The sequence below is a fragment of the Pungitius pungitius genome, chromosome 1, assembly GCF_949316345.1.
Source record: "Pungitius pungitius chromosome 1, fPunPun2.1, whole genome shotgun sequence".
In the NCBI taxonomy this organism is placed as follows: domain Eukaryota; kingdom Metazoa; phylum Chordata; class Actinopteri; order Perciformes; family Gasterosteidae; genus Pungitius; species Pungitius pungitius.
The window spans coordinates 17,707,272-17,725,973 of NC_084900.1; the positions used below are offsets into that span (position 1 = coordinate 17,707,272).

The window sequence follows — 18,702 nt, forward strand, 5'->3', positions numbered from 1 at the left end:
CGTTCGCTGGGATGCCTGCACTAAAGTGTGGAACTCAGCGAGCCACTGCGCTCCCCTGTGGTGCTGGCATGGTGAGTACCAAGGGGTCCTGCTGGGCCTGCGGTGGTGTTGGTCACCTCGCATACGGAGCCCCCCGCGGAGAGAGAAGGAGGGGGGGGGGTGGTGCAGGGAGAGCTCCTGAGCTGCCAGCCTCTGCATTTCACACACAAATCTTTCAGTCGATCGGGGAGCACGAACGTCAAAGTGGAAGGAAGTTAACGGGGCGCTGAGGTGATGAGCCCCTGTGTAGACCATCTGGAAGAGAACATTAGGCTCTCTGCAGGACGTCTCCCTCCTCGGCCCATTAGCATGCAGCCACGGCTCCGACGGACGCCTCCCAACACGCATCCATCTTGCATTTATCTTCCCGCGGCAGCTGTTGCAGCATCGTGGGTTAGAGGGTTATAACCTGCAAGAGATTTTAAAAAATGGTGTCCAAACATTGTGGTGCTCTCGAAACGAGGATACGTCTCTTGCAGTCCCCCCCCCCCCCCCCCCCCCGCCTACCCATTTCTTTTTCATAAGAATCCAAATTGTGTTTTTTTAAGCCCTCCAAATCCCGAAAAGGCCCAAGAGAGACCTTTGCTGGGCACTTATAGCAAGTGCATAAATGAAACATTGTCTTCGCCCCCTCCCCCCCCCCCCCCCCCCCATGTGTGTCTGCCGGGGTAAAAATAGCTCTGTCTGGTGCACGGTGTCTTTTTTAAAAAAATTTTAATCACGTGCACTGATCCCGCGAGGTGCGAGGACGGCAGCCCGCGCTCTGTGGCGTCCGCGCGCTGACTTTCTCAAACTCCCCCAGTGACTCTGAGCTCATTTGGTTTTTACAAGTGCGCACAATTGCCCAGAGGTTTGGACTCGGGGACACGGGTTCTTTCCATATCCCTGACGGATGTTGTTGTGATTACACCCCAACGGCTCGGTGCCCGTGGAGTTACGTGTATTTTTGAATCGGTATCTCAGGAAGGTTGTTCTCTTGTGCTGAATCTCTTATTTATTGAGCCCCCCCCCCCCACGGGGGACACAGCCAGCAGGCAAGTTAAGGTAATGACACAATCTGATAAGACGGGGGGGGGGGTGTGCGTCCTCCATAACGCTGTTTCCTGATTGTCTGCATCCTCGACTTGTTGTTGTCTCCAATCAGCCTCATTGTGAGGCCTGCGTTGCAGTTGATTTGAGGGGAACAGAATCACAATAATTATAGTGTTGAATGTGCCTGTGTGTTGAAAACGCAAACACACAGACGCATCAACAAAAGCTGATTCATTTGCACGTGTGGGGAGGCAGACGCTTTGCCCCCCAAAAAACAAATGTAGCTCAGTGGGCTGTGCTCCCGGGTGATGTGAGAGGTCTGTCTGGCTTCATGGAGCTCCTCGAGGCTCGTTGCTCTTCAGGTGTTGTTGGGGAGGTTAATGGTGTGCAAACATCCCATCATAATCACTGTTTTGCACCGTGGCGGATGGTAGGAGTCCAAGGTAAACTGGCCTTTGAGCCGTTGGGCTTCCACACTTGTAACGTTTGGTCTCAGGAAGAAATGGTCTGGGAAGTTATTTAAGGGGGAGACTCTCCGTAATAATGACTTGTATTGATCAGGCACGGCTTGAGTGATTTCAGGCCAGATCACCAAAATAAAAAAATGAATCTAGTTTTCTTTGTTTTTGGTCCTTGTGCCAGATGATTATTATAACAAATCATTGCCCCCCTAAACCTCTTACCGATTTTTAATTAACTCGGTGTTTTAGTGTATTGTGAGCATCTGGTGCAGTTTATTTCTTCTGCACTTTTATTTGTTAAAATGTCCTTAATATAAGGTTCTGGATTAAACTTTTTTTTCTCTAAATGTTAACATTTGTTGTTGACCAACTGTTTAATGAACACATTAATCTAACATCAGCAGACCTCTTTCCATAACGCTGCACCCCCCCACTCCGTCTGTCGTAAATGGGCTCTAATTGGATGTGTAGTGCGACTGGATGAGCTGCAGCTTTTCCAAAATGCAATCTCCAGGCTATTTTCTTTCCCCATCTGAGCCCCCCTCCCCCCTCCTTCCACACACACACACACACACACCCTCCAGCCGAAGTGAGGGGGACTTTTCTTTGCGCGCAGGTGACACTGGGCAGGTGACCGCTCGAGCACGAGGGACACGCAACACCCCTCCCCGCCCCGCCCCGCCCCGTCTATATTCTCACACGTGCGTGCGTGCGCGCGCGTGTTTTAAATTCCAGCCTGACAAAAAAAGGGAGAAAAAAAGAGGAAACGGTGAGGGCGAGTCAGAGGAGGATCAGCAGAGGAGTCCAGAGCGCAACGCGGGCGCGTCTTTTTGGTCTTCTTCTTCTTCATCTTCTTCTCTCCTCCCCCTTGAGTCCCCGCTGCTCCACTCCATCTCTCTCTCACCCTCTCTCTCTCTCTCTCTCTCTCTCTCTCCCCCCTTTCTTAAATTGACATCCGTCTGGCTCGGAACATGACAACAGAGAAGCCTTCCTCCGCTGCGCGCTGCCGGGCTGTCCTCGACCCCGACCACTCGAACCTCGTATAAGCGCGAGGAGGAATCGGGACCGCGCAGCGTCCTGCCAGCGGGTGCTCAGGAAGGAATAACCAGAGGGCTCCACACACACACACACACACACTCACACACACCCGCTTTGTATGTGCTCGTAGATCTTACGAGGTGCTCGCGTCTAACTGTAGCTCTCAAGTCAACATGTACATGCACGCGGCGATACGCGCGAGCCTGGGATTCGTCGGTTTCTGCTTGGTCGCCTTCGTCCAACAGTCGGCGTCAGGAAGTAAAACCGCTCAAGGTAAGTTTTCCACCTCCAACAAACGCCGAAGCTTCCCCCCGTGAAGGCTGAGAAATGCAGAGATTTGTCGGGGTGCTTTTTTAGGGAGAGACGGCAGTGATGACACTCGATCAGCTGTCCAAACAAACGGGACTTTAATCTAAGCTTATTAAAACAAGTAATAAGAGGAGTATTTGGCAGATAAGAGGGTCAAAGCGAAGTTGTTGGATTAAAGCGTACTCCTCTTGCAATCACTTAATTGCTTCTTTCTTACGTAAAACGGTTCGGATGAAGTATGACTGAGTTACCTGTTGTCAGAAAATACGTCTAGCCACGTTTCCCTTTGATCCTCAAACAGCATCAGCAGTGTGAACAGTTCTGTCCCATAGCCAATCCTGCAGGTGATTGTAGTGAGACCTACCAGGAGGTATTTGTCACGGTCCAGACAAGTATTTGACACCGGCCTGTAACACACACACACACACACACACACACACACACACACACGGAGCAGGCTCTGCCTGTCAGTCCCTCAGCTCTCTTATTACCACCAGACAAGAGGCGGCCTAAATCTAAAAATAAAGGAATTTACAGGGACAAGAAAGACACGGCTTCACACTGTCAATTTGTGACCGCCCCCCCTCCTTTTACCCTCTCCCCAGACTTCTCTCCTTCAGGTTTTTTTTTTTTCTTCTCTCACAATGCAAATGCCAAGCCAGGGCTGCCAGAAGTATCCGCGATAAAAGGCACATCGTGGCACACACAAAAAGATGTCTCTCAGGCGGCCGACGAGGCAAAAAGGGGGAAAGGGGAAAAGGGGGGTGGGGGGGCGGTGGGTGACTGTTTTGCATCCTGGGTGGTCTGCCCCCACTTGTGGGAAAACTCAATATTTACATTTTGCTATTAGAACTACTCACTTTATTTTCCACATCGATTACACAATTGCTCGGGGGCGCGGAATGCGGCGGCGTGAAGGTCGAGGGTCGAGGTAATGGCGTGCACCTGTTTGCCCGGACGCCGAGCGGGGTGGGCGTGGATGGCGCGTCGGTCGGCTTCCCCTCCAGGTTCCTGTTTATCTCTGCCGAGACATTCTCTCTCTCTCTGTTATTTGTCAGCGTGTTTGGTGTCTTAACTTTTGATGTCGGCGGCAACTCTGTGGCACCGACTCGTCTTCAAGCTGGGAACAATTTTGGAAAAGAAAAAAAAACTGGAGAGATGAGCATTGACTTGAAAAAGGAAAAAAAAAAAATTGTCATCTCAATATTTATTCAATGCAGATGTTTCAGACCAGAGTCTTTGTCTCATCAGTCAGTCTAATCACGGCCCGGTGTTTCAGGCCTCAGTCATTACTCGGGGAAGAAAAGGGAAGCGAAGGAGCAGTGGAATGAGGGAGGGCAGATCTGAGGATGTGGTAGAGAGAATGACAAAGAAGGGAAAAATGATCGGGAGAAAGAGGTTTTTTCTCAGTGAGCGAGCAGCGAACTAGGAGAGAAGGAGAGGAAAGAAGGGAGCCGAATCACTTTCCTCGCTTCGTCAATGCAGCGGCACCAAGGCAACGGTTGGTGTGGGGTCTGACATGCTGACTGTGTTGGTGTAACCTCTGCTCCGGGGCCCGGGAGGAGGAGGAGGAGGAGGAGGGGGCGGGCCTGAGCGCGTAGGCAAGGCTGGACACCCGGGCCCGGGCGCACTGTGGGAACCGAGTGGCCCTTGGCAGTTTCGAAGCCTAAGTGACGGGGAGGCTTACCTCTAGAGATGCAGCCCCAGCGTCCCCCCCCCCCCCCCCCCCACACACACACACACTAACCACCACCCATCACCCACCCCCAACACTCACTCACTCACCCCTTTCCTTTTTCACCCAATTCGTGCTTTGTTTGCTTTGTCCGCCCCCCCCCACCCCCACCCCCACCCCTTGTGCTTAATGAAGTAGCTGTGCTTCTCTGTCGGCCCCAAGCAACGAGTTACGCACGGAGGGAGCTCGCCGTTAGCCCCGCGCGCTATATATATTTAAAGAAACCAGCGCTGGGGCACAGCTCTCCTTCTGTCCCCTCGGTCCCGTCAGGCCCGTTTGGTGTGACTTGACAGAAAGCTGTATACATGTTGCAGGCCTGTGTAAGCATGGAAGTGTGTGTGTGTGTGTGTGTGTGTGTGTGTGTGACGGTGAGAGAGTGTCTGTGGTCATGTGGACCGATCTTTGAAACTGAATTAAAAAGAACCTTTTTAATGGAGGGGGGGGGGTTATTTCTACCCATGGCCTTGAACTTCTCTGAAGGTTTGCTGTCCTACAAGCTCCCCGCTGTGGTATTTGTCAAGCTTGTTACTCTCATCCCATCGCAGACTGGACTTGCCCTTTTTAAGACCCGCAGACGGGAAAGTCACCGTTTGCCTGCCAAGGCAACGGTGAACACTCTTTTTGGCAAAGTCATTTTTAACAGCTGGCCAATGGAAGCTGCTTTCGGGGTTGGTTGGGAAAGACAGACGTCCTCCGTCCTCCGTCTTCATCAGGAGCATCTGTGAATTAGTAAAGTGGCAATATAAAAGATTTAAAAAAATTTTAGATTGATGATTGATGCGGTCGCAACTGCATGTTTCCATTCCAACATGCGCATGGACAAAAATACTCTAGACTGACAACCTTAACCATTTCATCTTCACTCAAAGTGAAATTCTTAATCATCCAAGACTAAAATATAAAAGGTATAAAAGGTTGGTGATAATAATGAAAGGATCCTCAAAGCATGTAATGCTGTATAATGTACCTGGTAATCGGTACAATACGTCTTCTTTGAGGACTGCTACTTTAAGGTCTTTGATTGCACTTTAAGTGGCTCTTTGGTTTCTCACCCACACGTTTCCGTCTCTCTGCGTGTGTGTGTGTGATCAGAGTGTCGGGGGTAGGCAGAGCCTCGGGGTGCCCCTCGGTCACCCGCTGACGAGTGAGGGTGAGGGTGAGGGGGGGGGGGGCATCGATCCGCAGACACGCTTAGAAGTGAGTACGACTGCGACGAGCAATTCTTCGGCAGCTTCGGCGTGGAGAGGCTGCAGCTTGACACGCACGCTTCAAAGCAGCTACGTGGCGCACGGAGGGCCGTGCTTACAGGCGCATGTAGAGCCGGGGGGGGGGGTCTGCAGCGGGCTGTGACCCGTGGCCGTTCGGCGGGCCTCCGCTCTGGACAGTCGCTCGCTTTCATCCTCGCACACTGGAATGTGGAACCGAGACACTTTCCTCTCAGCGACAGACCGTCAAAGATTCTGGCCACACGAAATGTGACGGCCCGTCTCAAGGTCTCCAAAGGAGAATCTCAATGAGGGCACTTTCCAAACGATTAGCATTTAATCCATCCGTATCTCCCGGGAAGTGTTTTTGTAATAAAGCTGCATATTTCGCCAGACTCTTTGTCAAAAGGAGAAATTAGTTATTTATTCTATTCTATTGCCGATGAGAAGATTGATGCCCATATCGATCGGCCGCTTTCCTTACTGATGTTGTGTCCATTTGGGATTGACTTAAACATTTTCCCCCAGCAGCCACTGCTCTGTTTGGAAAAAGAAGTCCAATAGAAGTCTATGACAAAAAGACCATTCTTCTCACTTGATTTATAAACTCGGCAAACATTGTAAACTTCAGTTTATGGTCTCAATCTCTGGTTTTATGTCTTCTCCCATACGGCATGATGTTTGTCTAGTGAATGATGTTCACTTTAAATAGACCGTGAAGTATCCTTTACGGCAGGCTTACTGGGATTGACAGGTTGCTTTCTGCTACCAGAGCCGTATAAATGACTCGTCAGCATTTCAAATATGGCCACTTCTGTTCGTTGGTTGCATTTAAATAACATGGCGACAGCCGCCATCCAAGATGGCCGACGGCGTGACGGCAGTCCACAAATCAGTGAGTGCTGTTCCTGGCAAGAAAAAAGAATTCTTCGCAGCAATATATTACCACAGAGAAGGAGTTTTGAAATGGTGGCTCATACTTACAGAAAACATTTTCGCTCTCTATCTAGCAGCTGGTTAGCTTAGCTTAGCTTAGCTTACCACAAATATTGGAAAGAGGGATCCCGCCTCACCCCCGCTTGGAACAAAGTCATTCTCAGCGTCCTGTAGATGTAAATAGTTTGTTGTGTGTATTGTGTCTTTGTAGTTCGAGTATAATCCTAATTTTTGCTTTTCCTTCAGTTTTCATCAAATTATATTCAGCAACCGCCTCTAGTCATCATCTGCATGCACATGCACTGAATTGACAAACGTTGCATGCTGTACCAACGATGGGTCCCGTTCAAACAGAAACGCGTTGTTTCACCTGTTCTCGAGCTAATAATCGGACCCCTGTTTGCCTGCCGTCCTCATTTTAAATGGTTAGAAAAAGTTCAAGGGGTGAGGAGTGCAAAAATCAAGGCTTTACACTGAACAATATGGTCCAAACGAGTCCTGTGATGCTTCCCTCCACCCGCGGCATTGTGGTTAAAATGAGGAAACTCTCCCCTCCCATCGCTGGCTCTCATCCCCTCTCGCCCTCGTCAGTGGCCTTTGTTCTGTGTGCAGATGCGCCGCCGCGCTGACAGCATCCACGCCGTTTTTTTCAGGGGGGGGGGAAGGGGGGAGGACTGAGTCCGTGATGACGGCACTCTTGACCCTCTTGGCCTTGCACTCGCCTCCGGACCCCCGCTCGCTGAGGAGCCTCAGCGCTGCCCCTCGGTCAGCTGCGGCAGCTCATCTTCATCATTAATCCTCTAACGCCCCTCCCTCTTATCCCCTCGGCCTGCCGCTTCCCTTACACCACTGATTGGGGATACTGTGATACTCGTATCGGGCCTGTTTACACTGCCGGGCCCTCACCATCCTTCCTGCTCTCTCGCCCTCTTCCCTGTTCCCCTCTGTGACCTCTCGGCTGAATAATGGGTCTGCGTCCCTCCTTTGAGGGGGGGGGGTCAGCGAGGGACGTCATTAGCCTGGTCTGCGGTGGTCAGCGTTGCTGGAGGGGGGGTTTGGAGGGGTCAGCGAGAGCCTTGTTTACAGACTTGTGTGTTTACATTCCTGATGGTGAGCGCCAGCTTTAGAGAGTGCTGGAAGTGAAAGGAAATGCTCTTATTCTGCTTAGTAATGGAAAAATCCAACCCGATACGTCAAGGAATCCAGATGAGGAAGAAAGCCTGGTTATTTATACGGTGGCTTCTGGCTAATGCATTCTGGGTAGGATGGGGGATGACTTCACTAATGAATATGAGACTTCCTCAATGGACAAAGGCACGGGAAGAGAAACGCATGACCCTCTGCAGTATTTAATCACTAATTAGTAATTATCAGTAAATATAAATATATCACTAAACTCCAGATGTATTCTAGTTACAGCAAACTGTAGTAGTTTATCCTGTTGATGAATGACAAAGGTTGGTTGTTTTTAAATCAATACACCATCCATCATGCAGGCAAAGGGGCTTTAACTAGGGGATAGTTTAACAATCTAACAATCTACCGATTATTAACTCCATTAATCATTTGCTCTTTAAAATGTCTGTAAATTGCAAAATAAGATTACTGTCACGGTTTGGCTTCGCTTCCTGTTTTAGTTTGAAGTTTCATGTCTCTTGTGGTCCTGGGTTAACTTCACTTCCTGCCTTGTCTTGTGATTGCGTGATTGTCTCCACCTGTGTCCAATCACCTGCACCTCCCTTGTGTATTTAAGCCCTGTGTGCCTGTTGTCCCCTGTCGCGTCATTGTCTAAATGTCCCTCGTTGTTGGAGCACGTTTTGGTTTGTTTGTGAGAATAAAGAGCACTTTTGATTAGAAACTCTGCGCCTGAGTCCTCCCTGCATCCTGCTTCAGCTGCGAATGTGACAATTACTTTTGTGGTCCAAACGCTTTCCGGTTTTCCATCATAAATCATACAAAATACTCATTCGAGTGGCTGAAGTCCGATAATTTGTCTTCTTAATTGATCAACAAAGTATTTGCTGATTCATTTTCATCCACTTGTCATTAAAACTCTCCAGTCATCCCGTTCTTTTGAGCATAATCTGTTCCTCTATGACCGACCCCATAATACCAGAGCATTATGGAGTCGGCTGTGTGTGTCATTAACAAATATACAGTGGGTACTTCCATTGGCTAAATGGCTTTGTATGGATGCTTTGTGCCAACTTGCAGCGCATTTTGACAACTTGCTTATTGAATCCACTATTTGATCATGAGAATCCAACATCAAACAAGGAAATGGAAAACATTTAATCCCCCCCCCCCCCCCCCCCGGTGAATACATCCTCTTCTGCAGTCCTGTTGAAATGAATGTGCAGTGTTTACGCCGCCTCACAGCATCTAAACGAAGCGTACATATTCAGTCAGTTCCGGCCCACCGGACTTCCCGTGTCCCCAGCCCTTTTGGCGCTGATGTCTGCCTTACGCAGTTTACACAGAGAAATGTTCACTTTATATCTCCGTAAGACAGGAAACAACCAAAAGTGTCAAACCCGTTGCTGTAATTGCTTCATTGCCGTCTCAAAGTCGGCGCTGTATCTGGTTTTAAAGCAACTCCCAATGAAGGTAATTGCTGTGTGCGGAGGGCCGAGTGTCATGTCAGCTCGGCTCGTGTAAATACAAGGTGCACAGCTGGACTCAGTGGCACCCTTTCCGTGTATAAAATATACTGCACGAGGCCAAGAAGTCCTTAACACACACGGCAAGAAAAAAAAAAAAAAGGTTCCAATGAACATCCCGTCACTTATTGGAATGGTTTACAGGTTGCGCTCGTTTATTATTGAGTGCGGTGCGTATCTGACCTCTGACACTCGGAGCTGTCGTGGCGTCTCTCTCTCTCTCTCTCTCTCTCTCTCTCTGTGATTCACTTAATTACTGTAATGTGTGTTTTTCTTCTGGAGGAGGTCCAGAGGTCTGTGAGTCATAGTCTATTAAGGCCACACATGCTAAAGGAAAGGCCCAGATGCTTGGTCTGTGATCAAAATCACAACACATCCATTATTATCCATTATTTAATTACAGTTTGAGCCTGAGAATCTTTTAATTTTTTTCTTGTAACGGAGTAAGGCGAGTCCGCCTGCTGCTCTTTGCCCTGCAGGCTCGTCTGTGTCGCTTTCTGTTTTGTCAGAAAGAACATGAAGGCATCCACAGATGGAGATGGCAAATACGAAGGATACAAAGATCTCGAATGTGGTACACGTCCTTAACATATCAGTGATTGCATAATACCGGATCAAATAGAGCTATTCTCCTGGACAGAAGCTGAGCAACGTACGGTATAATTTCCACAGAAAAGGGTACGCAATATATATTGGGTTGGATCTTAAAACCTTACCATTTTCTTAAGGGGAAACCATGTCCTCTTATAGTTGAAGCTGTGCATAGAAATATGCAAATCTGTCCAGAGTTTGGCACTTGTTTTGATCGAAATGTGTCAAATGGGAGATGAATAACTGAGCAAACAGTAATTTATGATTATTCATGTGGAGATATAAATAGATTAAATGATTGGGTTAATGATTTATTATAAAAAAAAACGGCTAAAAAGACACCAAAATATTCTACAAAATTCATGAACTAAAAACTCTGAAATCTTTCATTGAGTCCATCCGTCCCCCTTCAGGACGTCACGATGCTGTTTTCAGGAGTCATCCCTCGTCAGTGAACTGAACTTCTGAACAATCGCATGTTCTTCGCTTCTTGGTTTTCCCCTCTCGGCCTCCGATCCGTCTGAGGCTTCATGGTCGGCGGACTCGGGCAGGGAGGGGCGCGGGGGGGGGGGGGCTTTGAGGTGGTGATCACAGTTTCTGAAAGCACAGGATCAGTCGGTGGTCATGATTCCTAAACATTTAGAGTGTGTGAAGGATGAGTGTAAATATCCCGAATGGAAGCAGTTGATATTTTTATTCACAAGTTTTTAGAGGCTCGCTGCACAGCCAACAGTGGGTCCCTTCATTAGCTGGGGAGGGGCGGGGGGGATTGGGGCGAGAAGGAGGGGGCTTGGGATGCTAAATTTTGCGTTAATGTTGACGTCTGCCTTTCATCAAAAGCATTTTGAAAACTGTGAAAACGTTGTCCTTTCCCCAACCTTGTCCTCACGTCCGCTCATTAGCGAGTGACATGTGTGGCGCTGCGACGCGTTCGGTTATTGCTAATAAAAATAATCAATGCGGTGTGCTGCATTAACTGAAGAAATGGGCTCAAGACACATCTGCACGCGGGTACTTTCTAATCAATCAGTTGGCCCCCTTTTTCGCTCGAACAATCTAGCCAAATAACTCATTTTCATTATAACATCTAAAATCATTATTTAAAGCAAAGTCTTTTTGCATAGTTTTCAAAACATGCCCGGGGTCTTTTTTTTTTTTTTTTTTTTTTTTAAGTGTTCTCTCTGCTGCTCGCTACCTAAAGTAATTATCCTGACCTTAGCCCCATCTTGCACAACCACAAGCCTAAGTATAGTGTAAGTGTGGTTCCAAGACGGATAATTACAATACTTGTTCCTTTGTAATTATGCGCAGTACGACAACCGCTGTGATCCGAGGAACACCTTTTTATGGCCTTGAACCCAGCACCCTTCCTCCTCTGCCCGCGAGGAGCCCTCACAAATGAGTGATTTCACGTCAGAACGCTTTCCCTCCAGCTCCACAACCCAAAACCGGTTGAATGTTGGGTTTAGGCGAACCCCCCTCCTCCCCCCCGGCTGCATCGTTTGGTCTTCTGCGCCATTACTTAAGTCCGCTGGCGTCGGCGTGATCAAAGCTACACCTATGGGTGTCCCAGGTCCACTCTGTCTATTTCTGTATCCGAAGGTAGGGTGATGGGAAGGGTGTGTGTGTGTGTGTGTGTGTGTGTGTGTGTGTGTGTGTGTGTGTGTGTGTGTGTGTGTGTGTGTGTGTGGAGCAAAGTAAACAGCGAGGGTCTCAACACTCAAAGTAAACACCACCCTATGTTTGAACTACACGCCTTCGGGCCGTGCAGTTCCCCCGCACATTCGCTCTCTGCCCTCTGACTTTTATTCCGACTAACACCCCCCCCCCCCCCCCCCCCCTCGAGCCAGAGCGCCCCCCTGCCCCCCGCCCGCGGCCTTCTCATAAATCAGGGAGGAAAGGACCCTGACCCCTGACAGGCTCTCGCCTCCACGGTGACTTGAGGAGAAAACGGGCCGATGGCTTTTCATCAGGAAGTCTCTCTCTCTCGAGATGTCTGACGTTTTGAGTCCAACGCGTTTTGGGGATTTCAGAATTCAACCTGTTTTTTTATTGAGCAAACCGTAGAGCAGGAAGTGAATGGGCTTTGGAAGTGAAGGGGGAAAAAAACACACACACACACACTTCACACTTCATTACTGCACGACTTCATTATTGCACAAAACTGTCAGTGGGTTAAAACACAGACTCGAGCTATTTGTGTCTTTAATGTGCTCGAGTGAGGAGAGGAGACACACGTTCCCCGGAGAAGGGTGTTTTAAAGCATCGGAGCGCTGCCCGGCGGCTCTTTCTCCTTCAGCTTTGTTGTTTTCATCCTTGTTCCCACGCGACTTTGATTCCCCCAACACGCCAAAGAATGAATCTTCTCCTGTTATCACGGCTTTTTTTTTTTTTTTATTCCTCGGAAAGGTCTCACAACAGATGTATTGATTCTGACGTGTTTATTTTTTCGACGCTGGAGGCGTGTCGGGTTTCCAGCGACACCAGAGGGTTAGAAATCAATGACTATAAAATAGTCAATAAATATACAGCACATCGATAATTAATATTTGGAGTTTAAGCATATCGGATTTTCGGAATCACTGCCACCACGAAAGATCCTTGAGTATTTTCATCAATGAGCTAGATATTTGTCTGATGGGTCTAGCAGTAGATAGAACATCTTTAGACTGAGCTTAACACATCCCACCTCAGGCCTTTTTTTTTTACAAAGAGAGACTGGTGAGAACCGATGGCTCCACACGGGAACATTAACAACAAGATGAAAAGAGGGATTCTGTCATAATGAATATGAATTACTACAGAGACTTGACACTAAGAAGCGTGACAATAAGACAGATGTTTTGTTGTGATGAATGGCTCCTCTGTTCCTCCTTCTCCTGGAAGTCCGTCTGCGAGGAGAAGAGACCCGAGCTGCTCCTCGGGGGAGAATCTATATCGCTCTCTCGTTGTATACATTGAGGAGGAGGCTCAATGACTCGATGGAAACTTGGCATGAGAGGAGCCACATCTGTCTCAGCTGTTGTGTGCGAACAAGCACACAGCAATCAGACAAATCAATTTGTCGGCTCAGTGTTCTTGCTCAGCCTTCGTATCAGGTGAGGAGAAGTTTAACAAGCCATTTGGACATCTCCCTTTTGACTCCCCTGATAACATTTAGGGAGACCTAGCCTGGCTCTCAGGATGGTGTAATGTAATGTAATGGTGTCGGCCTGCCACGCTTTCTGGTCCATACTAAATTATAGAATTGTTGGATCAAATAAATAGCGGATCAATCCTTCTGATTTTGGGGATCTGACTTTCCCTCTTGAGCCCCCAGCAAGTTACATGTCGCACAAGCAACATGAATAGATCCACAAAATAAATAATTACACTATGTAGGAACTTCCTTTTTGTTCACACAATCAACAGGGTTCCCTGCAGCCCTCTGAAGCCTTTATTTTATGTATGGATCAGCCCGGGTAGCTGTGTCTCACCAGCGTTGCGATGGTCCAAATATTTGTGCCCCGAGCTGTAAGACGCAATTAGATCCAACGCTGTGACGCAGACTCCCAAGTTTTGTGCGTCCTGCGCCGTCACTGTTCCCACAGCCGACCTGCGCGACCTCCAGGAGCAGGCAGATCGGGGCTGTGCTAAAGCTCGGGGCTTTAGGTCGCAGGTCATTTCCCGCTGGGATCAGCCGGCTCCTGCAGTGGGCTTGTGATAAGGGTGGATACTGGAAGCTATGTAAACCTTGTTAAGCTGCCGTGTGTGTGTGTGTGTGTGTGTGTGTATGGAGGGGGGGGTAATCCTAAAAACCTGGGCTAGTTAACTGGGATTTGGTGGGATTAGGGCCTCCATGAGGCAAACCTGATCACGGTTCTGGTTGAATCCATTTCCATTCTTACCTTTTCACATTCTCTCTTGTAGCGTTCAAACAGTTTAATGCGACAGTTATCTTTGTACGTGGCGCTGTTTCCTGTCTGCTCATATATCTGTTACACAGGGTTATGAGAACGAGCACACAAGGGATCCGCTCGACTGGGCTTCAACATCCCTCCTAGATGGAAGTTAATGCGCTACGTTGCATGTCAAAATATCAAATGTGTGTTTTCATCCCCTTTTTTTCAGAATGAAAAAAAAAAAAAATATATATATATATATATATATATATATATATATATCATGGGCCGCACAACTGTGTTGCTTTAATGACTTTTTTTTCAATTGAATTCTTATTCAGGCTTTTATTCTTCTGTCAGAATGAATGGAAACATGATTGGTATGAACTCTGTCACATGTCCTCTGAGTGGTGAAATCTAGTACAAACCGATGTCATTGTTTACGCCATCGACAAGAATATTTCGGCTTGGTCCACTCACTACCCCCCCCCCCCCCCCCTGTTCCCACCTCCACAGATGTGGACGAGTGTGCCGAGGCGCTTGACAACTGCAGCATCGACGCCATCTGCCAGAACACCCTGAAGTCGTACAAATGCATCTGCAAGTCGGGATACAAAGGCGACGGCAAACACTGCGAAGGTAACTGTTTTTAATGCAAGTGAAAGGAACCTTTCTCATGTTGATTCTCCTTATCCAACCTCCCCCCCCCCCCGGGGGCCGGTGACAGGCTTGATAAGACCTTCTGTCTCACTCAACAGAGCTCATTAGCTCTAAGACTCTCCTGAAGGAGGGGAGGGAGCGAGCAGCGGACCGGAGGGAGGGGTGAAGGGGGGAGAGGGGGGGGGGGGGGGGGGGGGGACGCCAGGTGCAGGGTGCACCTTTTGTGAGATGAAATGAAGCAGTAAATTTGCTGCACGCGGAGGGGAGAGAATTAAGATAGCGGCTGAAGCGGCGGCCGGAGACCCCCCCCCCCCCCCCCCCCTGGGCGGTCAGGGATGTTTCCACAGCCGGAGGCGGGAGCCTTTCCCAGCGTGTCCCAGTATGCGCTCGGCCTCCGGATCATTATAGTGCACCGCTTTTATTGGTGTTATTACAAAACTATATTTCACAATGTCATTTTTTTTTTTTCGCACTATTATTATTCTTTCATTTTCTCGACCGAGTGTTTTTCATGGCCTCCCCTCCTGCGTGTCGTAAAAAGTTTGCTTTATTGAATCTATTGTACAAATATGTGCGAGTTTGGGTTTCCACTGAACTGAAGGTCAGCGGGTGGCTCCTCAAGGCCGAAGCTCCCCCAGCTGCACGGTTCAAAAGCAACATTCATGGGGGGGGGGGGGGGGGAGACGAGGCAAGTTTTACAAAACGTCTCAGTTGGAGGAGCCCGTTGAATGGAGCCGTGCGACAGCACAGCTTTGATTTATCTGAGAATAGAAAAGCACAAAGTCTATTTTTAACTTTAGTGACAGCTTCAATTCAATACTGTAAGGGTGAGTTAAAGCACAGGTTTTTATCCTCAGGGGATGCAGGTTCGTTATTTTGTACAAATGTCTAAAAGCAGAATGCAGGCGTTAATATGGGGAGAACAGCAAACATGAATTGTTTAAGTAATGTGGAACCAATGAACACGCTGATTTATTTTTAGAGAACTTTTCTGCCACTCTTCAGGGGACCACCCAAAACACACAATTGTGAGGTTTTTATTGTATTTAATTTAATTTTTAAATGTTTTTTTTTTTTTTTACTTCTTTATCTTCTCAACATAGAAATAAGTCGTGGACTCTAAATCTAAACTTAAGCTCAGGAACAAAAGCGCGCAGCAGACGGAAGAAGTGACGGATAAAACCAAATTCACAGCAATGACAGGAGAATCCCATAAGTATGAAAGTGGCGTTTGCTCGAGCGCCGTGATCGGGGAGAGATGGAGGAGGAGGAGGAGCAGCGCGCAGCAGAAGAGGGCTTCCTTGTTTCAGTTCCAGCCCTCTGCTGTCAAGTCCAATTAAACCCACGAGCGAGACGGCCTCAAAGAGGAGCCGAGCCACCGGGGTCGTGGGCCCTGGATGGGCCCGTAAGTGCCAACGGCGAGCCACTCCCCCCCGTGTTCTCAGCCCACGTTCTCCGGGTCTCCTCGCGAACCATCAGCGTAACCCTAACCGACAACTCCTCTCGGGCTGTCACGCCGATCTGCTCGCCGCTCTTTATCTCCCTGCCCTCGTCTGCGCGTCACGTTTCTTCGGTTTCAGCTGCTAGAAATGATGCACTTTCAGGGTTCCATTAATTTTTCAGCCCGATGATCAATATCAGCCTTTTTTTTTTTAATGCAGTGTTGGTCTCCCGGGTGGCTTGTAATGTCGATAATGCCGTTTGTAAGCTAATGGAGATTTGTTTCTGAGGACCTACAATGGCATACAGTTACATTTCCCCCACACATCTCTATATTTGCTATATCTATAAATGTCGCTTTTAGTGGCCCATTCTGCTAAAAATGCTGTTTTCAAAGGCATTTGCATGCTGCCATCAATGAAGTTCAATAAAGAGAAAAAGCATTGTCATAGAAACCGGTGACTTTTTAAAATATCTTTGCAATCTGTATTAGGTGTTTAAAAAGACTATTCTTATCAGCTATGCCGTGGGGTTCACACTTGTTGGATCAGTAACAGGTGAACCTAACTAATTGCCACAGATGTCGCTTCATCCATGTTTGCCCCGTAAGAGCTCTGGTGACAGTAGAGACGGAACAGAAGAGATCATTTTAATTGTCTCTATTGTACCGAATGGCCCGACTGCACTATATCTAACATTGTGATGAATATTCTGGTGTTCCTTTCTATATGGATTTCCCTTTTGAAAAAAGCAAATACATTATATATTTATATAATGTATTTGAAAGGAACACCAGAATATTTAAAGAATATATATATATATATTTCCAGAAAACCACCACATTTCTTGTCCTGATTCCTAACTCGATCTCAATTGTCTCTAAATGTTTTCACCTGGCCTCGCGTCCCTTTTCGCCTCTTCTCTCTGCAGATGTCGACGAGTGTGCCACTGAATACAACGGAGGCTGCGTCCACGAGTGCATCAACATCCCAGGGAATTACAGGTGCACATGCTATGACGGCTTCCGCTTGGCACACGATGGGCACAATTGTCTAGGTGAGTGTGTGTGTGATGTGTGCGAGTGCACTTAACACAGTGTGTGCTAAACCAATAGTTTTACATAGATCTTTTACAGCTGAATCCAACCGAACGTCATATTGCAAACTCGAGCCTGACTGGACCCCTGTGTGGCTGCAATTCCTCTGACATCACGGATGATGATATATGTTTCAGTGCTGAATTGGGCTTTTATTAGACGGCTGCATGGCACATTTGCCAATTTATTTAGCAGGTAGTTTCCAAATGTGTTTTCACTAAAGAGAAAAAAGGAGCCTTTTTTGTTAATAACCTGACCGAAAGTGGTGAATTTACGAAGGGCTTGACCCCGAGCTGAGAGCCGTACTTTCCCATGGTTTAATATTTCACCAGTGCGCCGTCCATATTAACCTCTCAGAGAACATATTGCACTTAAAAGGTTACAAAATGCAGGGGGAAAACTAATCTTCCTGCTGCTGGGAGTTGCCCCCCCCCCCATCCCCCCCATGCCATCTTTCTGTCTTGATGCTTCTCCCTCATTTACCCACCCTGCTTTTCCCTTTTGTTTTGTCGTGAAAGTTGGGCCGCGCTGCTCCTCAGAAATCACTGAACCTTGATGGCCGAAAGCCGGGCTGCGAGCCACCGACTTTTCTCTCGCGGGAAAGTGACGCAGCGACGGACCGCGCTGATCAGCGGGCGATTCACTTGGCGAGGGCGCTTTTCCACGTGTGGGCCGGTTCCCCTGCATCGCATTAAACGCAGGGATTAAAGTGCGATGTAACAAAAACCTGCTGGGACTTGTTGCCGCTCTCGCGTCTCAGCTTCTCTCTCTCTCTCTTGCTGTGTTTGTCTTTCTTGTCCCTCCATGTCTGCCCGCTTCATGCGCTCGTATCTGCGGCGCGGAGCGGGGCCATTTTCCGGGCCGTTGAGCGGCGGCGTTTGGCAGTGCGTGGATCATTTGCCCTGCGTGCAGCTGTGTAATTGCGATTCATTGTTGTGTGGCCGACCGCCGTTGCATCTAACGTGGAGGGGGGGTGGACCAGGATCCGTTTGGTCAGTTTGATGTATACGTTTTCACAGGGAAATACTATCAGACACAGGAAAGAGCTTTTGAAAGTTCCCTCCCCCCCGTGATACGTTTTACTCTCATATTCCTATCTAGATGTTGATGCAATTTTTTTTAATCCAAGCAAGACAAACAGCAGGACTACCCACAGAATGGTGCATATGCCTAATGTAGCTGTCGTACAAATCCAACTCTCCCCCATAGGACCTTAAAGGACTCTAAAGGCATCTTTGCTCAAGAATTTAACTCCTTCTAAGGCCTCCGCTCTGCTCTTGCTAAAGGCAATAATCCTCTGCACAAACACAAGAGGGGCGAGGACGTGGTACGGCCCAGGTTTCATGTTTAAGGCCCCCAGCTTCCGCTTCCAGGTTTAAGCTCCTTTTTGGCCCCCGAGAAGAAAAAAAAAGAAAAAAGATTAGCCCCGCCGGCCCCCGGAGTGAGGAGCCTCGGCAGCTGGTTCCCAGACAAGGTCAGACCCTCGCAACCCTCACAGGCCAGATGTGCCCGAGGCTGCAGGGGAGGAGACAACCACCCGATCCCCAACAGTTCAGTTTACATTCTGAGATCCTTCTCTTCGGATCCCCCCCCCCCCAAAAAAAAGTTTGTTTCTCCTA

General features: G+C 48.3%; 1 protein-coding gene across 2 annotated transcripts in view; it reads left to right on the forward strand.

Annotated features, from left to right (window-relative positions):
* Nucleotides 1-2,292: 2,292 nt before the first annotated feature.
* Nucleotides 2,293-18,702, forward strand: part of scube3 (signal peptide, CUB domain, EGF-like 3) — a 50,892-nt gene continuing 34,482 nt past the window's right edge. For both annotated transcript variants that reach the window (XM_037478685.2, XM_037478686.2), the window contains exons 1-3: nt 2,293-2,843; nt 14,404-14,526; nt 16,918-17,043. In XM_037478685.2, the coding sequence (XP_037334582.1) occupies nt 2,744-2,843; nt 14,404-14,526; nt 16,918-17,043 (349 nt within the window). In that variant the 5' untranslated portion in view covers nt 2,293-2,743. The remainder of the gene's footprint in view (nt 2,844-14,403; nt 14,527-16,917; nt 17,044-18,702) is intronic.